This window comes from Leptodactylus fuscus, chromosome 2 (assembly GCF_031893055.1).
Source record: "Leptodactylus fuscus isolate aLepFus1 chromosome 2, aLepFus1.hap2, whole genome shotgun sequence".
Lineage (NCBI taxonomy): Eukaryota > Metazoa > Chordata > Amphibia > Anura > Leptodactylidae > Leptodactylus > Leptodactylus fuscus.
In genome coordinates, this window is record NC_134266.1 from 174,322,190 (window position 1) to 174,341,194 (window position 19,005).

General features: G+C 40.5%; 1 protein-coding gene across 1 annotated transcript in view; it reads left to right on the plus strand.

Moving 5' to 3' along the window:
• The first annotated feature begins 5,646 nt into the window (after positions 1 to 5,646).
• RASA3 (RAS p21 protein activator 3) overlaps positions 5,647 to 19,005 on the plus strand; it is a 161,034-nt gene continuing 147,675 nt past the window's right edge. The window contains exons 1-2 of the mRNA XM_075265117.1: positions 5,647 to 5,772; positions 6,254 to 6,591. Of these exons, the coding sequence (XP_075121218.1) occupies positions 6,537 to 6,591 (55 nt within the window). The 5' untranslated portion in view covers positions 5,647 to 5,772; positions 6,254 to 6,536. The remainder of the gene's footprint in view (positions 5,773 to 6,253; positions 6,592 to 19,005) is intronic.

The following is a 19,005-nucleotide window of genomic DNA, read 5'->3' on the forward strand; positions in this document are numbered from 1 at the left end:
TGCCCTGTCAGGCTTAATAAGTGGAATTTCTTGCCTTATAAATGGGGTTGGGACCATCAGTTGTGTTGTGCAGAAGTCAGGTGGATACACAGCTGATAGTCCTACTGAATAGACTGTTAGAATTTGTATTATGGCAAAAAAAAGCAGCTAAGTAAAGAAAAACGAGTGGCCATCATTACTTTAAGGAATGAAGGTCAGTCGGTCCAAAAAATTGGGAAAACTTTGAAAGTGTACCAAGTGCAGCTGCAAAAACCATCAAGTCCTACAAAGAAACTGGCTCACATGAGGATTTATGATACGTCATAATTGGATATTGTACATAACCACTGTACCAGTTGAAGTGCTACCTCCAAGCTTCTTGCTGACTGACAATAAATTTGCTTATCTGTAAGGAACCTTCTCAACGTATTTTGCTAAAGAACAAACTTTGCCAAACCATTTTCTTCTTGGCTTGTGCCTAAGAGACTTTGCTAGAAACTTTCCCAGAGACTTTACTTAAAGGGATTGTCCCATGAAGTAAACTCAGCAGGACTATTGTTACACTTCACGTTCAACCTGAGCCAAATCAGACTGGTGGTGGTCGGCACTCCCATTCACTTCAATAGGAGCTCAGGAGATAGCCGAGTGCTGTGCTTCAGCAATTCCCATAGCTCTCACTCAAGTGAATGGGAGCACCTTCTAAGTATTCCTTATCAGAAATATACACGCTGAGAAGGTCAAAAAAAGGTCTTATTGTTACTATGGAAAGTTTCAAAAACTTTCTTGGACTGTAAGGCGCTATATAAATAATGCACACATCCATAGCTCTCCAAGCTTTACACATCTTTGTACATTGCTAGCATTCTAAAGCAATATGCTTGTCTTATGGATATTACTGTTTTGTAAAGAGATGTACAGTATACAGGATTAGACCACAATCCTTATATAGAAAGTAACACATGTAAGTGAGGATGGGTAAGGTTGGAAATTGAACTCTGGGATACACTTCTCACAAAGAGCGTCAGCCTCCAGAGTTTGTCCTTCAGTGCTGCAGATAATACCTCTTCATTGTCAGCCAGATGCATAGCTAGGGATCAGCACAGGGCAAACACATCCAAGTGTACCCATAATACCACCATACAATGACCATATGATGGTAGACACTAGCTTTATACAGGTCTCTGCAAACCATTTGAGTGAATACACATTTCCCATTTGTTCCATCTGGACCACCATGACCACTTCTTCCAGCAGTGATTTGTCACGGAAAAGTTTGCAGCACAGACATCTTTGACTCCTTTATTTTCCCAGGCACCTGTCCCACATTTTCCTCCCCTATGCAAAGTCCCCATCCTGCTGTTACCCCCAGTTATAAAATATGTAACATAAAACCCCTCTGGGAATGAATAATACCACCTAGGTACGTGCTTAAATAAATAAACGCCCCGTGTGCTCTCTCAATGAATAATATCCCATTTTCCCATTTAAATTATTAGTGCCCGTAAATTAATAATGTTCTGTGTGCCCCCTAATACTGCCCGTTTGCCACAAAATAAATGCTGCCCACTACCACATAGGTTAACACTCCTTATATTATGCCCCAGGGTATAAATACTGCTCCCCCTGATATTAACCCTTTACTGACATCTGTTGTAATAGCAGATGCCGGGTCTTTAAAGATGGCTGCTACTCTGAAGTAGTACTCTGCAGCTGCCTTAGCCACCGGGATGTCTGATATAATGCCTCGAAAGACCTGGAGCTAATGTATGTGATCACAGTTCACTCTGATCATGGGCACTGCATTCAGTGGTGACCCCCAAAGTTAAAATAAGCCCCGTGGAGCTGATCCACACTGGTCTGTACATTTGCCATGGCAGGATGGCTTCCAGACAGTGAGATTGCGGGAGCTGTCCTGTTCCTATGACACCTAGGAGCATAATGAAGGCTCCCAGTTCTGTCATAGCAATATAACTATTGAGGTTGGTCTATGAGCAACCTTAAAGGGATTCTATCATTAAAATGCGTCTTCTTCGGCAGTGGGGTGAAACTTCTACGCATGTGCAATTCGGCTCTGCTGTCCGGCCCTAGGCAGAACCGACTGCGCATGCCTGCCTGGTGTACGTAGAACAAAAAGTAGACACCGAGCACACTCATAGTGCAGATAATCATAAATATTCTGTGGCAATTTGAAAAACCCACAAGTGACAAATAGACCTGATTGGCCTCTCACCTAATGTGACTGTGATCCCGTTCACAGTTACGTTTAGAAGATTGATGACTAGGTGGAGGGAGCAGCACGTCACAGGAACACCAATAGGAAAGGACCAGGTGTGAAAGAAATGTAAAAAACCAAAAGGACCGCGCTCACAGGTCAATAGATTTATTGGGAAAAAACTGGAGTGCACAACACAGACTCACCGTGTTTCGGGCCTAAATGCCCTTTATCAAGTGCATAAACTGTTTAAAAACACAAGACATGGAAAATATAAAACAGAAATATCACACAAATATCACACCATTTTCTTGTGGCCGCTTACCTCGCTTACTGTGTAAGTGGCTACAAGAAAATGGCCGCTTACACCAGATGGGCATGCGCAGTCGACTCTGTTTGAGGCGCAACAACAGAGCCAACTTGCGCATGTGTAGAAGCTTCACCCCACCGTTGGAAGAAGATGCATGAAGAGGCTGTTCCAGAAGAAGATAGAGGCATCACTGGAGAGTTCTCTCGCAGCATTGGAGACGCCCCCAGCGCTATGAGAGAACTCTTTTTACAGAAAGCCCGCAGACCATCAAACTTAACTGAACTTGAATTGTTTTGTAAAGAGGAATGGTCCAAAATACCTTCATCCAGGATCCAGAAACTGATTAAAAGCTACAGGAAGCGACTAGAGGCTGTTATCTGTGCAAAAGGAGGATCTACTAAATATTAATGTCACTTTTCTGTTGAGGTGCCCATACTTTTGCACCAGTCAAATTTTGGTTTAATGCATATTGCACATTTTCTGTTAGTACAATAAACCTCATTTCAATCCTGAAATATTACTGTGTCCATCAGTTATTAGATATATCAAACTGAAATGGCTGTTGCAAACACCAAAATATTTAGAACTAAAAATGATTAAGATTAATAGGGGTGCCCAAACTTTTTCATAGGACTGTATTATACCTATACGTAGTGTGGGGACGTTAGCTTGGTAGAAGCAGAGATGTGGACCCAAACATGTGGTGACATTACTTGGCAACCCTCTACCTAGGTTCAGCTCATTTACTGTCTTGGTGTGATTTACTGCTTGAGAGCATTATAGATTATTCTTACACACATAGGGACCTATTATTATATTGGTTGTCTATATGAATTTTTGTGCATTGTTTTATTTAAGTTAATATATGATGAATTGGAGATATTAATTTACCCATATTTATTACTACCTTCCATGCTGGGTGCATATAAGAATCCTGAGTGTAATATTCTACTCTGATTAATGTACTGTATATATGAATTGAGGGCATCAGCATTATATATTCTTGTGTCAGATATATACACGGTCCTTTTAGTGCAATATTTCTATAACTACAAACACATATATTCATTACTGTCTGTATTAGCACTTGGGAACTTTATTATACTTAATTATGCAATACAAACATATACAAACATACAGTTACATATACAATACATATACAAACATATAATTGTAATTCACAACTATATGGTTATATGTATTCATAAATGTGAATTGTTTGTTGCATTTTTGGTGCCACAACTTCCATCTAGTATGTATATTTTTAATTGTTTTTAACAGTAACCTTTTCCTTTTTTTGGCTTTTTCTAAAATGTATTCATGAAATTATTTTGTTGTGTAAGATAAGATGAGATAAAATAAGATAATCCAGTGATAGTCCCACCATGGGGAAATTTCAATGTGTTGCAGCATGATAATACGGATACAGGATAATAAACAGTAATATATTACATAAGGAGACACACATAAGCTCAGAATACCAGATAGGAGAAAAATACTAGGAGTCATAGCAGCTAAAGAAAAGAAGACTTCAGGATCATTTAGCTCTCTCTCTTCGCTTGGCCTGATGTAGATAATGTAACCTGACCGCGGTTCGGAGGAAGGATCTCTGATAGCGCTACTTCTCACACTTGGGGTGCAGCAGTCAGTCACTGACAGTGCTGCCAAGTGCCGTCAAGGTCTCATACATGGGATGGGAGTTATTTTCCAGCATGGAGGTCACCACAGACAGTATCCTTCTGTCACCCACCACCTGTACTGGGTCCAGGGGGCTCCCCAGGACAGAGCTGGCCCTTCTGATCAGTCTGTCAAGTCTATTTCTGTCCCTGGCTTGTAGGAACTTATAGGTCTTGACTATCTCAATGCCTGGATCTCTACCGGAATCGGAGCACTTCTCCGCTTACTGAAGTCCACCACCATCTCCTTGGTCTTCCCAGCATTAAACCTAAGGGTATTCCGTTGGCACCAGTCGACAAAATCCCAGTTTAAGTCTCTGTACTCCCTGTCATCTCTGTCAGTGGTGAAGCCTAATATTACAGAGTCATCAGAATACTTATGTAAGTAACAACTAGATGAGTTGCTCCTAAAGTATTGATCCTTGTAGGGAGACATATGTATAGGAATGATGGTATAGCACCAGGGCAATGGGATTGCTATATTATAATGACATTGATATCTTGAGCAGATTTATTCATTTATTTCCCTTTTCATTGTCTGTTCACACTAGAGTTCGAGGACTCCATCCCCCACTCCGCTTAAAATATGCGGAAAGGAAAGTCCTACAATTCTATGGGGTCTGGGGATTTCCGCAGGTAACTGCTTTATAAACAGATAGGTTTTCCATTTCTCCCCAAGTGGACCCGAAAAAGCGAAAATCCGAATGCTAGTGTGAACCTAGTGTTATATATATATATATATATATATATATATATATATATATATATATATAATTTTGAGAGTCTTCAGTGGTTGATACCGTTTTTAATGGCTAAGGGTGCATGCACACTACGTAACGCCGGGCGTGTATGAGAGCCGTACACGCTGGCGTTACAGCAGGGCTGCCGAACACTTCCCATTCACTTCAATGGGAGCGCTCGTAAACGCCGCTGTTACGAGCGCTCCCATTGAAGTGAATGGGAAGTGTTCGGCAGTCTGCTGTAATGCCGGCGTGTACGGCTCTCATACACGCCCGGCGTTACGTAGTGTGCATGCACCCTAACACGGTACAAATATATATATTTGGGAATAGTGATAGCGCTGATACCTCCCTCTTTCTGTCCATGATTAGACTATCCCTTTTTAATTGTTTTATTTATTTAACTTTTGCAACTATTATACTATCCTTTCACTCTATAGCACATGATATACCTCAGTTGTATAATCTATGTGATCTTCTCTCTGTATGGAAAATGTACTGTCTACCAGTTTGAAGATATATTGTAATTTATATCTCTAATTAGTTGTTATGTATGATGTAATTTATACCCACAATGTTGCCATATTGAGCATATCCCCTATTTAGTCTATTTTCAGACTTTTCTTGCCATCCACTAATGAGTTAAACATTTGCCTATTGGCTGTGGTTTGCCCGGTCGCCACACGGTGGCGCTCTACACACTGTAAAGTCCGCTTTTTCTATTGCACATATGCTTGGCTGAATGTCATGTGACCTGATGACGTCATCGGAATGCACCGTCTCCACTATAAGACACCGGAGCTGAGTGAGCCGACGCTACAGTGTGGCATGCATCCTTGCTGTACTCATGGCTGGGTAAGCTCATCCTAGTGAACTTCCTTATACACATTACTTGTTCTTCTTTAGTCTAAACCTATTTACTGTCTTCCATAGTAAACCTGCATCTAGATATGTGTATGGACATATATAATTAATTTGTAAAAACAGCATTAATTCTTCTAATAGGACTAATGCATCTGCATAGAGCGCCCCCTGGTGTTTCTCTTTTTTCATGACAATTGTTTGGCAAATTCTAATAGCCATATACCTGGTTAGATACACCTGGCTCGAGATGTATACAGATTAGACGCATGAATTTATAGTGTAATAAGCATTTTTATTGCCTTTATTCTCGTTCTTGTGAAAAAGTTTTTGGTTGTTTCGATGTATTTTTTTTTTATTTTAAATTTCTTTTTCTTTTTTTTTTTTACATTTTTCTCTAAAAAAATTTCTGCTTCAGAATTTATTTTGTTTCTATATTAATGTACTAATATTGTCTTTCTGTTTTATATTATAGATGGTGGTTGATAAAGGTCCCACATTGGAGCGAAACATCCGATTAATTGTGCCATCTGTACTACTAACTCACTAATTTCTTTAATATTGCCACGATCATTGTTTATTTATGACTTTCTAATAAAATATAATTGAAGAAAGCTTGACGAGTACTGTGGATTTTGCATTTTTTTGGACTGTGTGAGGAGGAGACCAGAGCTCAGAGCTGCAGTGGACGGAACAGAAGTGCAGTGATCGGGGCAGAACCCCAGTGACCAGCTAGCCGTGCTAGAGCACCGAGCACAATGGCGGTGGAGGAAGAAGGGATCCGTGTCTTTCAGAGCGTCAGAATCAAGATAGGTGAGCGTTTACTCTGCATTCGTGCCTGGTGAGATCCAGCTGTGCCCTGTGTGTTCTGGTTCTGATCCAGGAGTACTGGTGACAGGTGGACCCTGGCAGTAAGTTATCTGATAATGAGTGGTCACTACATGCTTCAGGCAGTGGATACACCTGGGCAGTGCCTGCTACTATAGCAAGACTTTACTCTGTTCTTGCCATAATCTCCATTGTGCTATGACGTGAGGGCTGGCATTCTACCTCATCAGCAGTATATTCCACTGCAGCGGTGTGCCCCTTGTTACTCTGTTCCCGCTGCACAGATGATTAGGTGTAAGTGCAGTGGTTTCCTTTGTTCAGTGGATGACACCCTGGCATCAGTGTGTAGAACTTGTATATATCAGCTTAAACTGGCATACTTGTCTAGCCCATTGCTACATAATTCTCTGTGATGTCAGTTGCCAGCCTTTGTGTGGATATGTAGGTAATCTGGCTTTGAGTCTGCCAGTACATAAGAGAAGCTGAATCTCATGCCCATGTCTATATGATTTGCCTGCTGGCAAAACCTCTCCCTGGACAGCAGAGGCTTTTTAGTACAACAAAGCTTTCATTCTTCTATCCCAGTGGAAAATCTTTGTAAAGCAAGTCCCTCAGTGACTGGAATACAAACTCATGGCAGCCTCTTGCCTACTTCCAGCATGGACACATTGTAGCACTTCTCTGCTTTCAGACACTCTAGCTTCAGCCTGTATGCAGCCATCCTAACTTATCTCAAGTGGTCACTCTGAGGAAGTGGTTTCTTGGAAGAATCAGTTACTTAGAGGAATTCTTCATATAGAACCCAGTTTCTTATTTCTGCTTTACACAGTGCTTGTGTGAATGTGTGTACACAGTATATGTATACAGTGTGCATGTGCTCCTATATATAAATACTACTGTATCGTTAAGCACTGGAGGTACTGTCAACATAGTACTTATTACAGTTTTCATGATCGGAGTCATAGACGTCTTGACTTTTCCTGTTTCTTTGCTATGGATACAGTACGTCATATCAAACAAGTAACCACAGCAAAACATCATTGACGAAAGTGCTTTTTTTTTTTTTTTTTTTTTTTTTTTTTTTTTTTTAAACAAAAAACACATGAATGTCCTTTGAGCAGAGGCATAGCTAAAGGAGGGATTGCAGTAGTACTGGGGTCCTGGTACCTGAGGTTTCTTCATCAATAAGAACACAGGAGTACTGAAATGTCAAGTGATAGGTAGGATACAGATTTGCTGATCGGGATGGTTAAGCAGTGGTATATCTAAAGTCTTGTGGGCCCCAGGGCAAACTTATTAACGACCATTATTAATACTGCAGCAGTATCTCACATACTTGAAAAAGATATAACTATAGTAACTACATCTGTGGTCCTAAGACATCAGTGGGCGTTCAGCACCCAGGACACCTGCTGGTCAGCTATTTTAAGGAACTTTCATGCTTTTGCGAGGGCGGTGACCGCTTCACTTTGTACATTCGACAGTATCTGTTTTGTAGTGATTGTACAATATAACTACAGTCTATAATAACATCATGGCTGCTATAAAACAGATGGAGTGTGATGTAAATAGTGAAGGGGCCCCAAACAGTATAATACACCACAATGGCCCCACACTTTATGACATGATCCACACAGTATAATGCTCCACAGTGGCCACCTACAGTATAATGTTCTTTCCAGAGCTTCCCCGCACTGTAATGCTCCACAGATTCCCCACACAGTATAATGTGCTCCTCACAGTATAATGCTCCATAGTGGCCCAATATAGTATAATATGTTTCCCATTGCTTGCCCACAATATAAAGCTTCACAGTGAGCTCATACAGTATAATATGCTCCCCAGAGGTTCCTCCCACAACATAACTCTCCACAATGACCCCACACAGTATAATATGCTCCCAAGAGTCCCCCCACCACAGTGAAATATGCCCTGGAAACTCTAGTCACTTTACGCGAACCCCACAAAATTTATTTCTATGAATATTCATAAGGTTTAGCCGATTCGTTTGTTTCCGTGCAATTATTTTACTCTTGGGTCTTCTCAGGAAGTGAGTAAAAGTAACATACACTTACTTTGTCTCACCTCTCTTTGCATATTCTCTGTGTTTAGCTGCCTCCCGCACCCTTTTCGGGCCTCTTTAGCCTTTGACTGTCATGTGCCCCAAAGGTCACTGCTAATGCCTGTGACTGTGCGACATTGATCACTTGGGGTGAGCTGACGCCATGACACCTATGACTGCAGAGGCTCAGTAACAAGCCGTAACTTTGACCCTGGAGTGCTCGAGATTAGTTGCATGCTGGAAGAGCCCTGAAGAGGATGCTAGGAACCTTTGGAGGTCCAGGAGAGGTCATTTTTACTCTCCTTTCCTGGGCAGGCTTCTATTGGAAAGGAGCCCAGCAGCTTATATACACATCACACCTTGGGTCTCTTTCCGTTAATGATACAGTACAGTACCATCTCTGCTGCCTGAGATATATAGTGGATGGGGCGCCAGGCTTTCCCTGACCAAGCTAATGGTGCTGCGGGGCCTTGGCTATCTCCAGTTGGCTGCAAGCTCCCTTACCCCTCTCGGACACTGTCCTTAAGCCAATACAGCACTTGTTAAAATTGCGTGTATTTATGTGAATTGCCTGCAATAAAAAAATAATATAGATGAAACCTACTCAAAGGCAGGCATGTATTCTGATCAGGCATTATTCACAAGTATCACTGGCTTTGTTGGTATGGAAGCAAAGAGGGATTGTAAGGTGAACATGGACATCTTCCATATTTATTTATTTTTAACCCATTTTGAGCACATCCATGTTTAGCTACCTGGAAGACTTTTTTAATAATTTACTGTATTTAGGTGTTTATTGTTATACACAGGTGTAAAACGTGGATTCTTGAATGAAGGATGACTGAGCAATGAGCATTCTGTCATGAACCAATTGTTCAGTTAATAGCTTTGCTTACATTATACTTTATCATTATTTTTATCCAAACTTGTAGTTATTTGGATTGAGCCGATCCCATAGACCAATGCATTGCTTCTATCTGCTATATTCTTTGAGTTACTGTGCATGTACATAGAGAATATCTGTCATTTTACACCATGAGGATATAACGCTAAGCAGTCTTCACATATTTGATATATAATTTTTTTCAGTTAGAGGTTTTCCCATGTAGAAGGAAACTAGCAGTTTGGTTGTGGTTTTCTATCAAGTGTCAAATCAGCTGAGAATTTATTTTCACTTAAAGGTGGAGTCCTGCTTATGCTAACCACAAAGTGTTGATATTTTTACTGTCATACACATACACTTTGGTCACATCATATTTGAGTCCTGCAAGTACAAAAGTGTTTACTGCAAAAAATGGGCAAATGTCTAAAAGCTATGCATTAGATATTGGACAAGATTTATTACAAGTAAAATGCCAATAGCCAATCAGGTTGTAACATTCATTTGACTTAAAATTTTACATATATATACATATATAAAACCCCTCTTTCTTAAAATGGCAGACACAAAAGCTTCTGGTTTCCAGTTATCTTCAACCTCCCCACTCAACATATATGATATGCTGTGGAATCTGTGAAGTTGGCCACATATGAGATAAATGTGTTTGGTCAATGGGCATTTTGCCTGTCTTTTACATTAGTGTTATGATGATGGTTTGTCGGTTGTGCATCTTCTCATGTAATGGGGTGATCTGCTGGCAACAACATACCAACTGTATGGGGATAAGATTATACTAACAGACGTTGGTCCCAGAACTCACAATCGTTTCTTTATTTGGATGTGCTAATCCATAATATTGTTATCAAGGATTGGCGCTTAGTACCAGTCTGGAGATCTGACTGTGTTAAAGGACCCTGATGGCAGTGTTCAATTTAGAAAAGGAAGTGAGAAAGGCAAAGGAAATTGCTTCATCTAAACAGTGTGGTAGTAGTAGTATCAGTAGTAGAAGTTACAGTAGTAGTAGTAGTACTAGCAGTAGTAGTACTAGCACTATTGGTAGCAGTATTAGTAGTAGTAGTAGTATCAGCAGTAGCAGTAGTACTAGCAGTATTATTAGTAGTATCATCAGTAATAGCACCATTGGTAGCAGTATTCATAGTAGTATCAGCAGAAGTAGTAGGAGTAGTATATTATTTCAATTACCTAGCTGTGTCTTTAGATTTATGCAAGTGTTGTAAATGTAACAGTTACTGAAGTAGTGATGCGATGCATCAACTATCTGTGCCTTTGTTTCCTCTTCTAATGATGAAGAAATAAAGTGAAAAGGTCAAGCAATGTATGAATCAGTCTTTAGAGACTCCAAATAGACAGAGGCCCAGTGCAGGGCAAGACTTGGTATTATGTAAATTTGTCTAGAACTTGAGTGTATTTCTGTGTTGTTCACAGTCCGTTCGGATTTAATAGGAAGGATAATGCTGCATTTCAGTGTTATATAGACCACAATGTAACTTGATGGACCCCACCCAGTGGTAGTTTCTATTGTATGATGCGTCCAGCAATGTGCTCTGGTTTCCTCTATAACCAGAAGCTATTACAGAAGTGTGAACAGAGCCTTGCAGTTGTCACACACAGAATCAACCCAAAATGTTCCATCAAACTTCAATATGAGGAACTATTGTAATATAAACGCTTCACAGATGAATCATGGCACTACTATACTAAAATCTAAGAACTTCTAATTTATTTTTATAATGACCTTTCCCAAGGATGGGTCATCAATATTCTTTCATTGGGTGTTATATACTGAGGACCCTTAGCAATCTACTGTTCGAAGAGGCTACAGTGCCCTGACTCCTTCACTGTCTACATCACGCACCATTTGTTTCATAGCAGCTATGAAATGTAAGCACAGCCTCGGTCCATAGAAATGAAACAAACATTGTATCTAAACTGTGATAGGGTCACATAAGTGTCGTGGTCCCTTCAAACAGCTAATCAGCAGGGGTGCTGGGTATTGAATCCTCACTGATCTTTTCTTGATGATCTTCCTGAGAATAGGTCATCAATAAAAGATAACTGGACAGCCCCTTTCAGACTTCAGTCTTCTTCGTCGGAAGCTTGACACGACTTTATTGATTAATTTGTAAATCTTCTGTGATTTATTATAACTCATAACAGTACTTTTTTAAAGTTGATACTTAGGTATACTTTAAGGGCTTGTCTAGTGGAAAACTGCCCAGCATGAACAACGATGACAATTAAAGTGACCGCTCAGGGGAACAATACACACACACACACACACACACACACACACACACACACCCCAAAAGTGGCCCATCATGCTAGACACTGGTATTTTTAACCAACAGCCAGTGAAAAATATCCAGAATGTATTTTCGGCAGCCAAGCGCCTTGCGATTATCATGAATGCTTGTACAAGCGCTTGTTCCTCATGATCAGCCTTTCTAATAATTCTCCTATAATAAACGGGTGTTTTTACTCATTCATCGGGTGTTTGGTTGCTTTACTTAGGACAGATATTCATTGTTCCTTGGCAGCACATTGTCCTGTGCCGTAAGGACTGGGCTGCTAGCAAACAACAAAAGTACTTGTCGGGGGGGAAAGATCACTTTATTGATCATTTTTTCCTGCACTGACCTGTGGCATGTTTTGTTGTTGAATAGCACTTGTTAAACAAAATGCTTCATCTAATACAGCCCTTAGTCATAATTTGGCTCACTCACACAGCCACATTTTTCGTTCCAGTAGGCCAACCTGTCTCAGATATTGTAAAGGGAAAAGACTGTCACTCATCAGGAAAAGGGGTCATTGCAAACTGACCTAGTAGTGAGATTGTGGAAAGGAGAATGCCATGAAAAGATCTGGATCACTCATTAGGTTACACACCAAGAGTAACGCTTATCGGGGGGGGGGGGGGGGGAATATATATTTTTGGTCCTGAAGGTTATGGTATGGACCATTTTAATCTAACATAACAGGTAAACAAAGCATTATTGCTAAAGCATTGTAGTTAGGAAAACTTTCATAAGCTAGCATTATAGATAGAATCATTGAGATGGGAATGCCCCTTTAATACATTTTGTAATAGACTTTATTAGAAAAAAAAAAATTCACTCCTTTCTGTGAAATCCTGCATCACTTTATTCTTTCCCTTTCTTCTGTATTAAGAGCAGTTCCTGCTTCGCACTAAGTATCTGTGTATTGAGTAGGGGCTAGAGAAAATGAGGGTGAAAGAGGGTCACTTCAAACAGTTATCTCTGCCGTTATAAAACCAAGAAACTTGTTGCATGTGATGTCATATGGAAAAGGAGATTCTGTTCTTTCATATGACACTAAGGGTTTTCTATCTATATTCTTTCTAGAGATACCACTGGTTGAAAACATAGTCAGGTTATCATATATAAAGCGGTTGCATACACACATCCAAATTCTGAATGTTTTCACCCAGTGCTATCTCTGAAAATAATATAAATTGCACATCAACCATATTACTGGTTGAAAAGACAATACAGAAAGAATAAAGAGATGCAGGATTTCATACAAAAGAGCCAAAATTTGTTAATAAAGTATAATACAAAATTTATTAATGACTCAAATACTACCAGAAAATCAAGAGCTGTCCGAGAGTTTAGTTACGCTTTAAATTGGTTAATCTGAAATAATAGATGTTCATTTCCTCCATTGTAGAAGATTCAGGGCTGGCTTGAAAGATGTCTCACTGGTTCCTTGTTGCATACAGTGATATGCATTAGAGTAGTTGTACACATTGTAGAGTTTTATGTGGAAAATCCACAGCATAATACAATAACATTAAAGTCAATGAGACTTGCAGTTTTTCCCCATACAGAAATTGACATGGTGTGGATTTTAACATATGCAGAATATCAAACTCTTTGTGCAGATTTTCACTACAATGAGAAGAGTGAAAACTGCAAAGAACTTGCCAATTTTACTGCAGCATGTGACTGGCAGTGAAGTGTAGGAATAGAGAGGAGGATGTAAGTAAGTATACGTGTATTTTTATTTTTTGGGGGGCCTTCAGACTGGTGTGATTGATCACAAATAACTTATTTAACATTCAGTACCCTAGTAGTGAGAAATGTCATACTAGTGGGAAACAAGGTGCAGATTTATATGTTCATAGTTGGCTTTCCTAGCAGTATCATAGGCATTATATGAAGTTCTGGGACTAGGCATCATGAATGATAACTACTGCAGACCAGCAATGGAGATATTACTTAATCTTATAGCATCTTATTAGATTTCAGCTACCATTGTTTTGAAGAATATCAAATTGGCCGCCCTGCTCATGTTTTTCCACTTAAGGGCCAATGAATCGCCAATTGAGCAACCAATATGAGGACATATTTCACTTTCTAACCTGCACAGGAAATAACCTGTTGATCTGGACAGCAAAGTCACTTTCTCTCTGATACACCATTAACTTCATGAATGAGAAATGTATTTAGCTTGTGCAGAATTAGAAGCCTCAGTTATGGACGGTTCATCCATTTGTAAATACTGCAGATTTTATAATGTACTGTGTTACAGATATAGTAGGAAAGAAGTCTTGTTAAAGGGATTAAATGGCTTTAACAATCAGACGTTCTAGGTGAAAAGTCCACTTTAATCCAGGGATGGACAGCCTGCAATACTGAGTGCCTAAGCTTTATCCCATTATGTTGTGGTATGCTATAACTCTGGCTACTCTTTATAGTGTCATATAGCATATTTGTGCAATTTGTTTTGATTGACAATTGCAAGGTGTGTGTGACTACTTTATCAACTTCATGTGCTCATTCGCTAGTGATTCTGATAGTATTGGACTGAGGTATTTTGTTGGACATGTGAAAGACTAAGCTTTTTTTTTTTTTTTTTTCTTAATTGAGTAATCCCAAGTTTGATAACCGATCTTTACATTGTAATCCACCCATCTGCTTGGTTGCCCTCAGCTGCACGCTCAGCTATGTCTTTCTTATATATCAGTGCCCAAAATTGTGCACCGTATTTTACATGTGGTCTAAACAGTGATTTGTAAAGGCAAAAATATGTCCCTTTAGTGAGCATCTATTCCCCTTTTGATGCATTCCATGATATTATTTGTCTCGACAGCAGCTGTCTGACACTGGTCACTAAAATTGCATCTACTGTCCACCAGTACCCCAAGTATTTTACACTGGTAGTGTTACTTTGTATTTTATTATTCAATACATAAAACTTGTTTCCATGGCCCAGTTGCATTACTTCATATTTAACCACAATTTAATTTGCCATTCTACTTTTCTACTCTGTGCCATTAATGAACAGCATGGGTGGCGCATGCCGACACACGGATGTCACTTATGTGCCCCCTGTGCAATAGGGACTGCAAAATAGGAAAGGAATAGGACCTACAGGCCTATAGAAATGAATGGGTCAGTGTGCTCTCTGGGAAAACCCAGAGAGCACACTGATCCAACACACGGTTGTCTGCTTTTTTTTGTTTCAAATTTTGCTTTTTTTTTTTTTTTTTTTTTTTTGAGCCAAATCCAAGAACTGCTACAAAAGGAATGGGAAATTTTGTTCTTCTTGCTTCTCCTTAATCCACTCCTGGATTTAGCTACAAAAACAAAAAACATAGTATAACCTGCAACCAAAAAAAGCTATCTTTCCACAACGTGTTGCCTGAGGCTAAGGCCCCACAGTGCGGAAACGCAGCTTTTTTTTTTTTTTTTTGTCGCAGAATTTGTTGTTTTATTAAGCCAAAGCCAAGAATGGCTACAGAAGGAATGGGAAATATAAAAAGTTCTTTTACTTCTACCTTCTGCTCAATTCACTTCCAGCTTTTGGCTCAAAAAACCACAACAAAATCTGCAACCACAAAAAAACCTGCATTTCTGCGACGTGGGGCTCTAGCCTTAGCCAGTTTAGTATTATCTGCAAATAGTGGGATTGTACCAATATACTACATCTGCAGCCTTCTCAGGTCCAGGAACTTGCCTCCTTATAAAAGCTGATCACTCTAACAGGACTGATCCCTCATAAATCCATGCTGATAGTGTTATAAGTTTATTATTAGAGATGAGCGAGTAGTACTCGATTGAGTAGGTATTCGAAATACTCGTACTTGATCGAGTACCACTCGCTGTTCGAATGTAAAAGTTCGATGCAGAACCAGCATTGATTGGCCGAATGCTATACAGTCGGCCAATCAACGCTGGTTCTTCTCCTACCTTTAGAAGTCTTCTCTGTGCAGCTTCCCCGCGGCATCTTCTGGCTCTTCATTCACTCTGCCAGGCATCGGGCCTGGGCAGAGCCGACTGCGCATGTCCGCTTGTAGTGCGGGCATGCGCAGTCGGCTCTGCACAGGCCCGATGCCTGGCAGAGTGAATGAAGAGCCAGAAGATGCCGCGGGGACACTGCATGGAGAAGACTTCTCGGAGGATCCAGCCTGACCCTCACTCGTCGACTTGGTAAGTATAATTTGATCGAACGTTGCCTACCCCTGAAACGAGCATTTTCCCCCGATAGACTATAATGGGGTTCGATATTCGATTCGAGTAGCCAAATATTGAGGGGCTACTCGAAACGAATATCGAACCTCGAGCATTTTACTGTTCGCTCATCTCTATTTATTATCATTGTGATACTCAAGATAGCATCTATTAGAAATCTTTCAGATAATTTTCTTCCTTCAAATAGTGCTTTACTAAACTTATGCCAAATGTGCACTTCACTGTTGTGTACGTGTCTCAAGGAAATGTACGCTGTGATTTTCCACTTTTCAGATATACAGATCACAATGCACCTTGTAATTAGTGATATTACTGGCCTTGCCTTATATAGTCATTTTCTGTTATTCCGAGCTGTTATGTAACAAATACGCGCTTGTTCCAAATAGTACACAACATAAATCACATGTAGAGATCATTGAGGTTTCATTTCCTAGACTTGAGCTGGTCACTTTCAAAAGAGAAGATTCTTGTACTATAGGAAATTAGACGTTATTATTAAAGCCATAGACCATAGCTACACATGGTCATTTTGTCATAAAGTGTGTGCCTGACTTGCATTTCATCAAAATGAAAGCTGCATGTACCGTATATGTTACACAGAGTATCTGTCTCTACTGCCTGGAACAGTTGCTGTCACAGCTGCTGCTCTACACAGTCTGTTAGTAGCCCCAGTCACGTTTTACTAGTGTGAGTAAGCAGGTTCCAAATGGAAGAGAGCTTGGCTTCATTGAGCTGCCATACCATATTTAGCCCATGGACAGATGTACAACTCATTTAAAAGAAGTTGAAACTTTTTCTGCTTTTCCATCCATTCTTTTGGGGTCATGCATTAGTGTGCTTTTAATATAATCCCTGTAATGGCGCACGACATTGAGGCTTTGCGACTTATTACAATAGCCTACCCAAAGCTGCATACACATAGTACAGACATAGGTAGGTCATGTGGTCACCAGTACTTCACTGAGGTGGTATTCAGCTGCAAAAGAAGCTAAATGGTCACTAGCTTTTCAGACAACTTAGTCTCATTTAATAGTGCTAGTGATTGTGGACCAAAATGTAATGCATCTCAATTAAAAATGTTGTTTTTTTCAGCCTGAAAAACTTCTCTAAACATCCTACTAATAGTTGTCTTCCTTAAAACTAATTTGCAGTTCACTCCGTTACTAGAAAACTCTGTCCATAGATACCATTAAAAAGCAAGACTATTTTACAGTGAGTGGAAGGAAAGAGGACTGGGCTCTTTTCACAGTGAATACAGAGGAGGAATTGTTTTCTTTGGTCTCTACAGAAGTCTTCAAACTGCTTTTTTTTTCTGTGCACTGGATTGAAAATTCTGCACAGGTCACAAGTTACAATGTAAAAAAAAAAAGTCTTATATGTACTTCTGGTTGCTTGTGTGATTACAGATGGGATATTATTCACAGACCACAAACAGCTTTCCAGGTTGTGCTCACAGACTGCTCTTTTCATGTGCCAGTATTTTTTTTCCTTAAAGGGATTCTACCACTAAAACACTTTTTTTTTCTAGTTACCACGTCGGAACAGCCTTTAAAAAGGCTATTCGTCTCTTACCTGTGGAAGTGCTCTCCGCTGCGCCGTTCGTTCAAAATACCAGTTTGTACCGGTATGCTAATTAGTTCTCTCGCAGCGATGGGGGCGTCCCCATTGCAGCTCGAAAACCGACCGCAGCGCCGCCTCTCTGGTCTTCAGTGTCCTCCCCTTGCCTCTTCAGCGTCTTTCGGACGCCTGCGCAGTATGCTCTCTGTTCGGCGAAGATTGCCGAACGTACTGCGCATGCGCGAAAGTTCGGTGCCCGCACTATGGCTGGGACCGCAATTTCGCGCATGCGCAGTACGTTCGGCAATCTTCGTCGAACAGAGCGTACTGCGCAGGCGTCCGACAGTACGCTGAAGAAGCAAGGGGAGGACACCGAAGACCAGAGAGGCGGCGCTGCGGTCGGTTTTCGAGCTGCAATGGGGACGCCCCCATCGCTGCGAGAGAACTAATTAGCATACCGGTACAAACCGGTATTTTGAACGAACGGCGCGGCGGAGAGCACTTCCACAGGTAAGAGACGAATAGCCTTTTTAAAGGCTGTTCCGACGTGGTAACTAGAAAAAAAAGTGTTTTAGTGGTAGAATCCCTTTAAGCTGCATAATACCTGCATGTAGTTGCTCTGTATTTGTAGTTTAGTGTTCCTGAATCTCATATGTTATGCTCACTTGGGTTTTTTTTTTCTTCTTGCTATTGTACAGTTACTCCTGGCAGAATTACCTTTACATAAACGAGTATTAGTTATAATGGATAAAGGAGGGAGGCAGACTGCCCCTTATTGTACATGTCCACAGCCTTAGCGACAAAAGTAAAATGTGCTGCAGTCATAATAAGGATACTGGAAGTAGAGAAACTAATAATGACACGATGTATGAAGGCTTATACAGCCATAGAACAGTCAATATTAAGATCCTGCAGATATTTCAGCTTTTCATGAAACACAGTTATTCTTTAACAGCAGTTGCTTGGGTATGGTAGTAGTTAACATCGGTTTCTCCAAACACAATAGAAGACCTTCTTTAGTTTGGGATTCACCATCTTGCTGCGACATAGCAGCGCTACAGCTTGTGAAGGAGTTGTCATTAGCTTTCATAGGTTCTGCTAATACTGGCACACACTGAAGCTTTTAGGTGCCGTCTGGGCTCCAACCCCAGAATGAAATGAATACTTTGCACTGACTGGTGGCTTCAACAGTTGGAACAAAGCATTGGCCAGAAGACCAGAGAAGGTGTGGGAAAACCTCCTTTTTATAAGGAAACTTTCCTGCCCATGAAGGTGGTGTGTCCCACTGCATCTTGCAAGGGCTGTACCACACAGAAAAACAATGGTTGTTCCACAGCCAATTGGTTTCACAGGGTTCCGTCCATTTGAAAGAACCATCAGGCTAC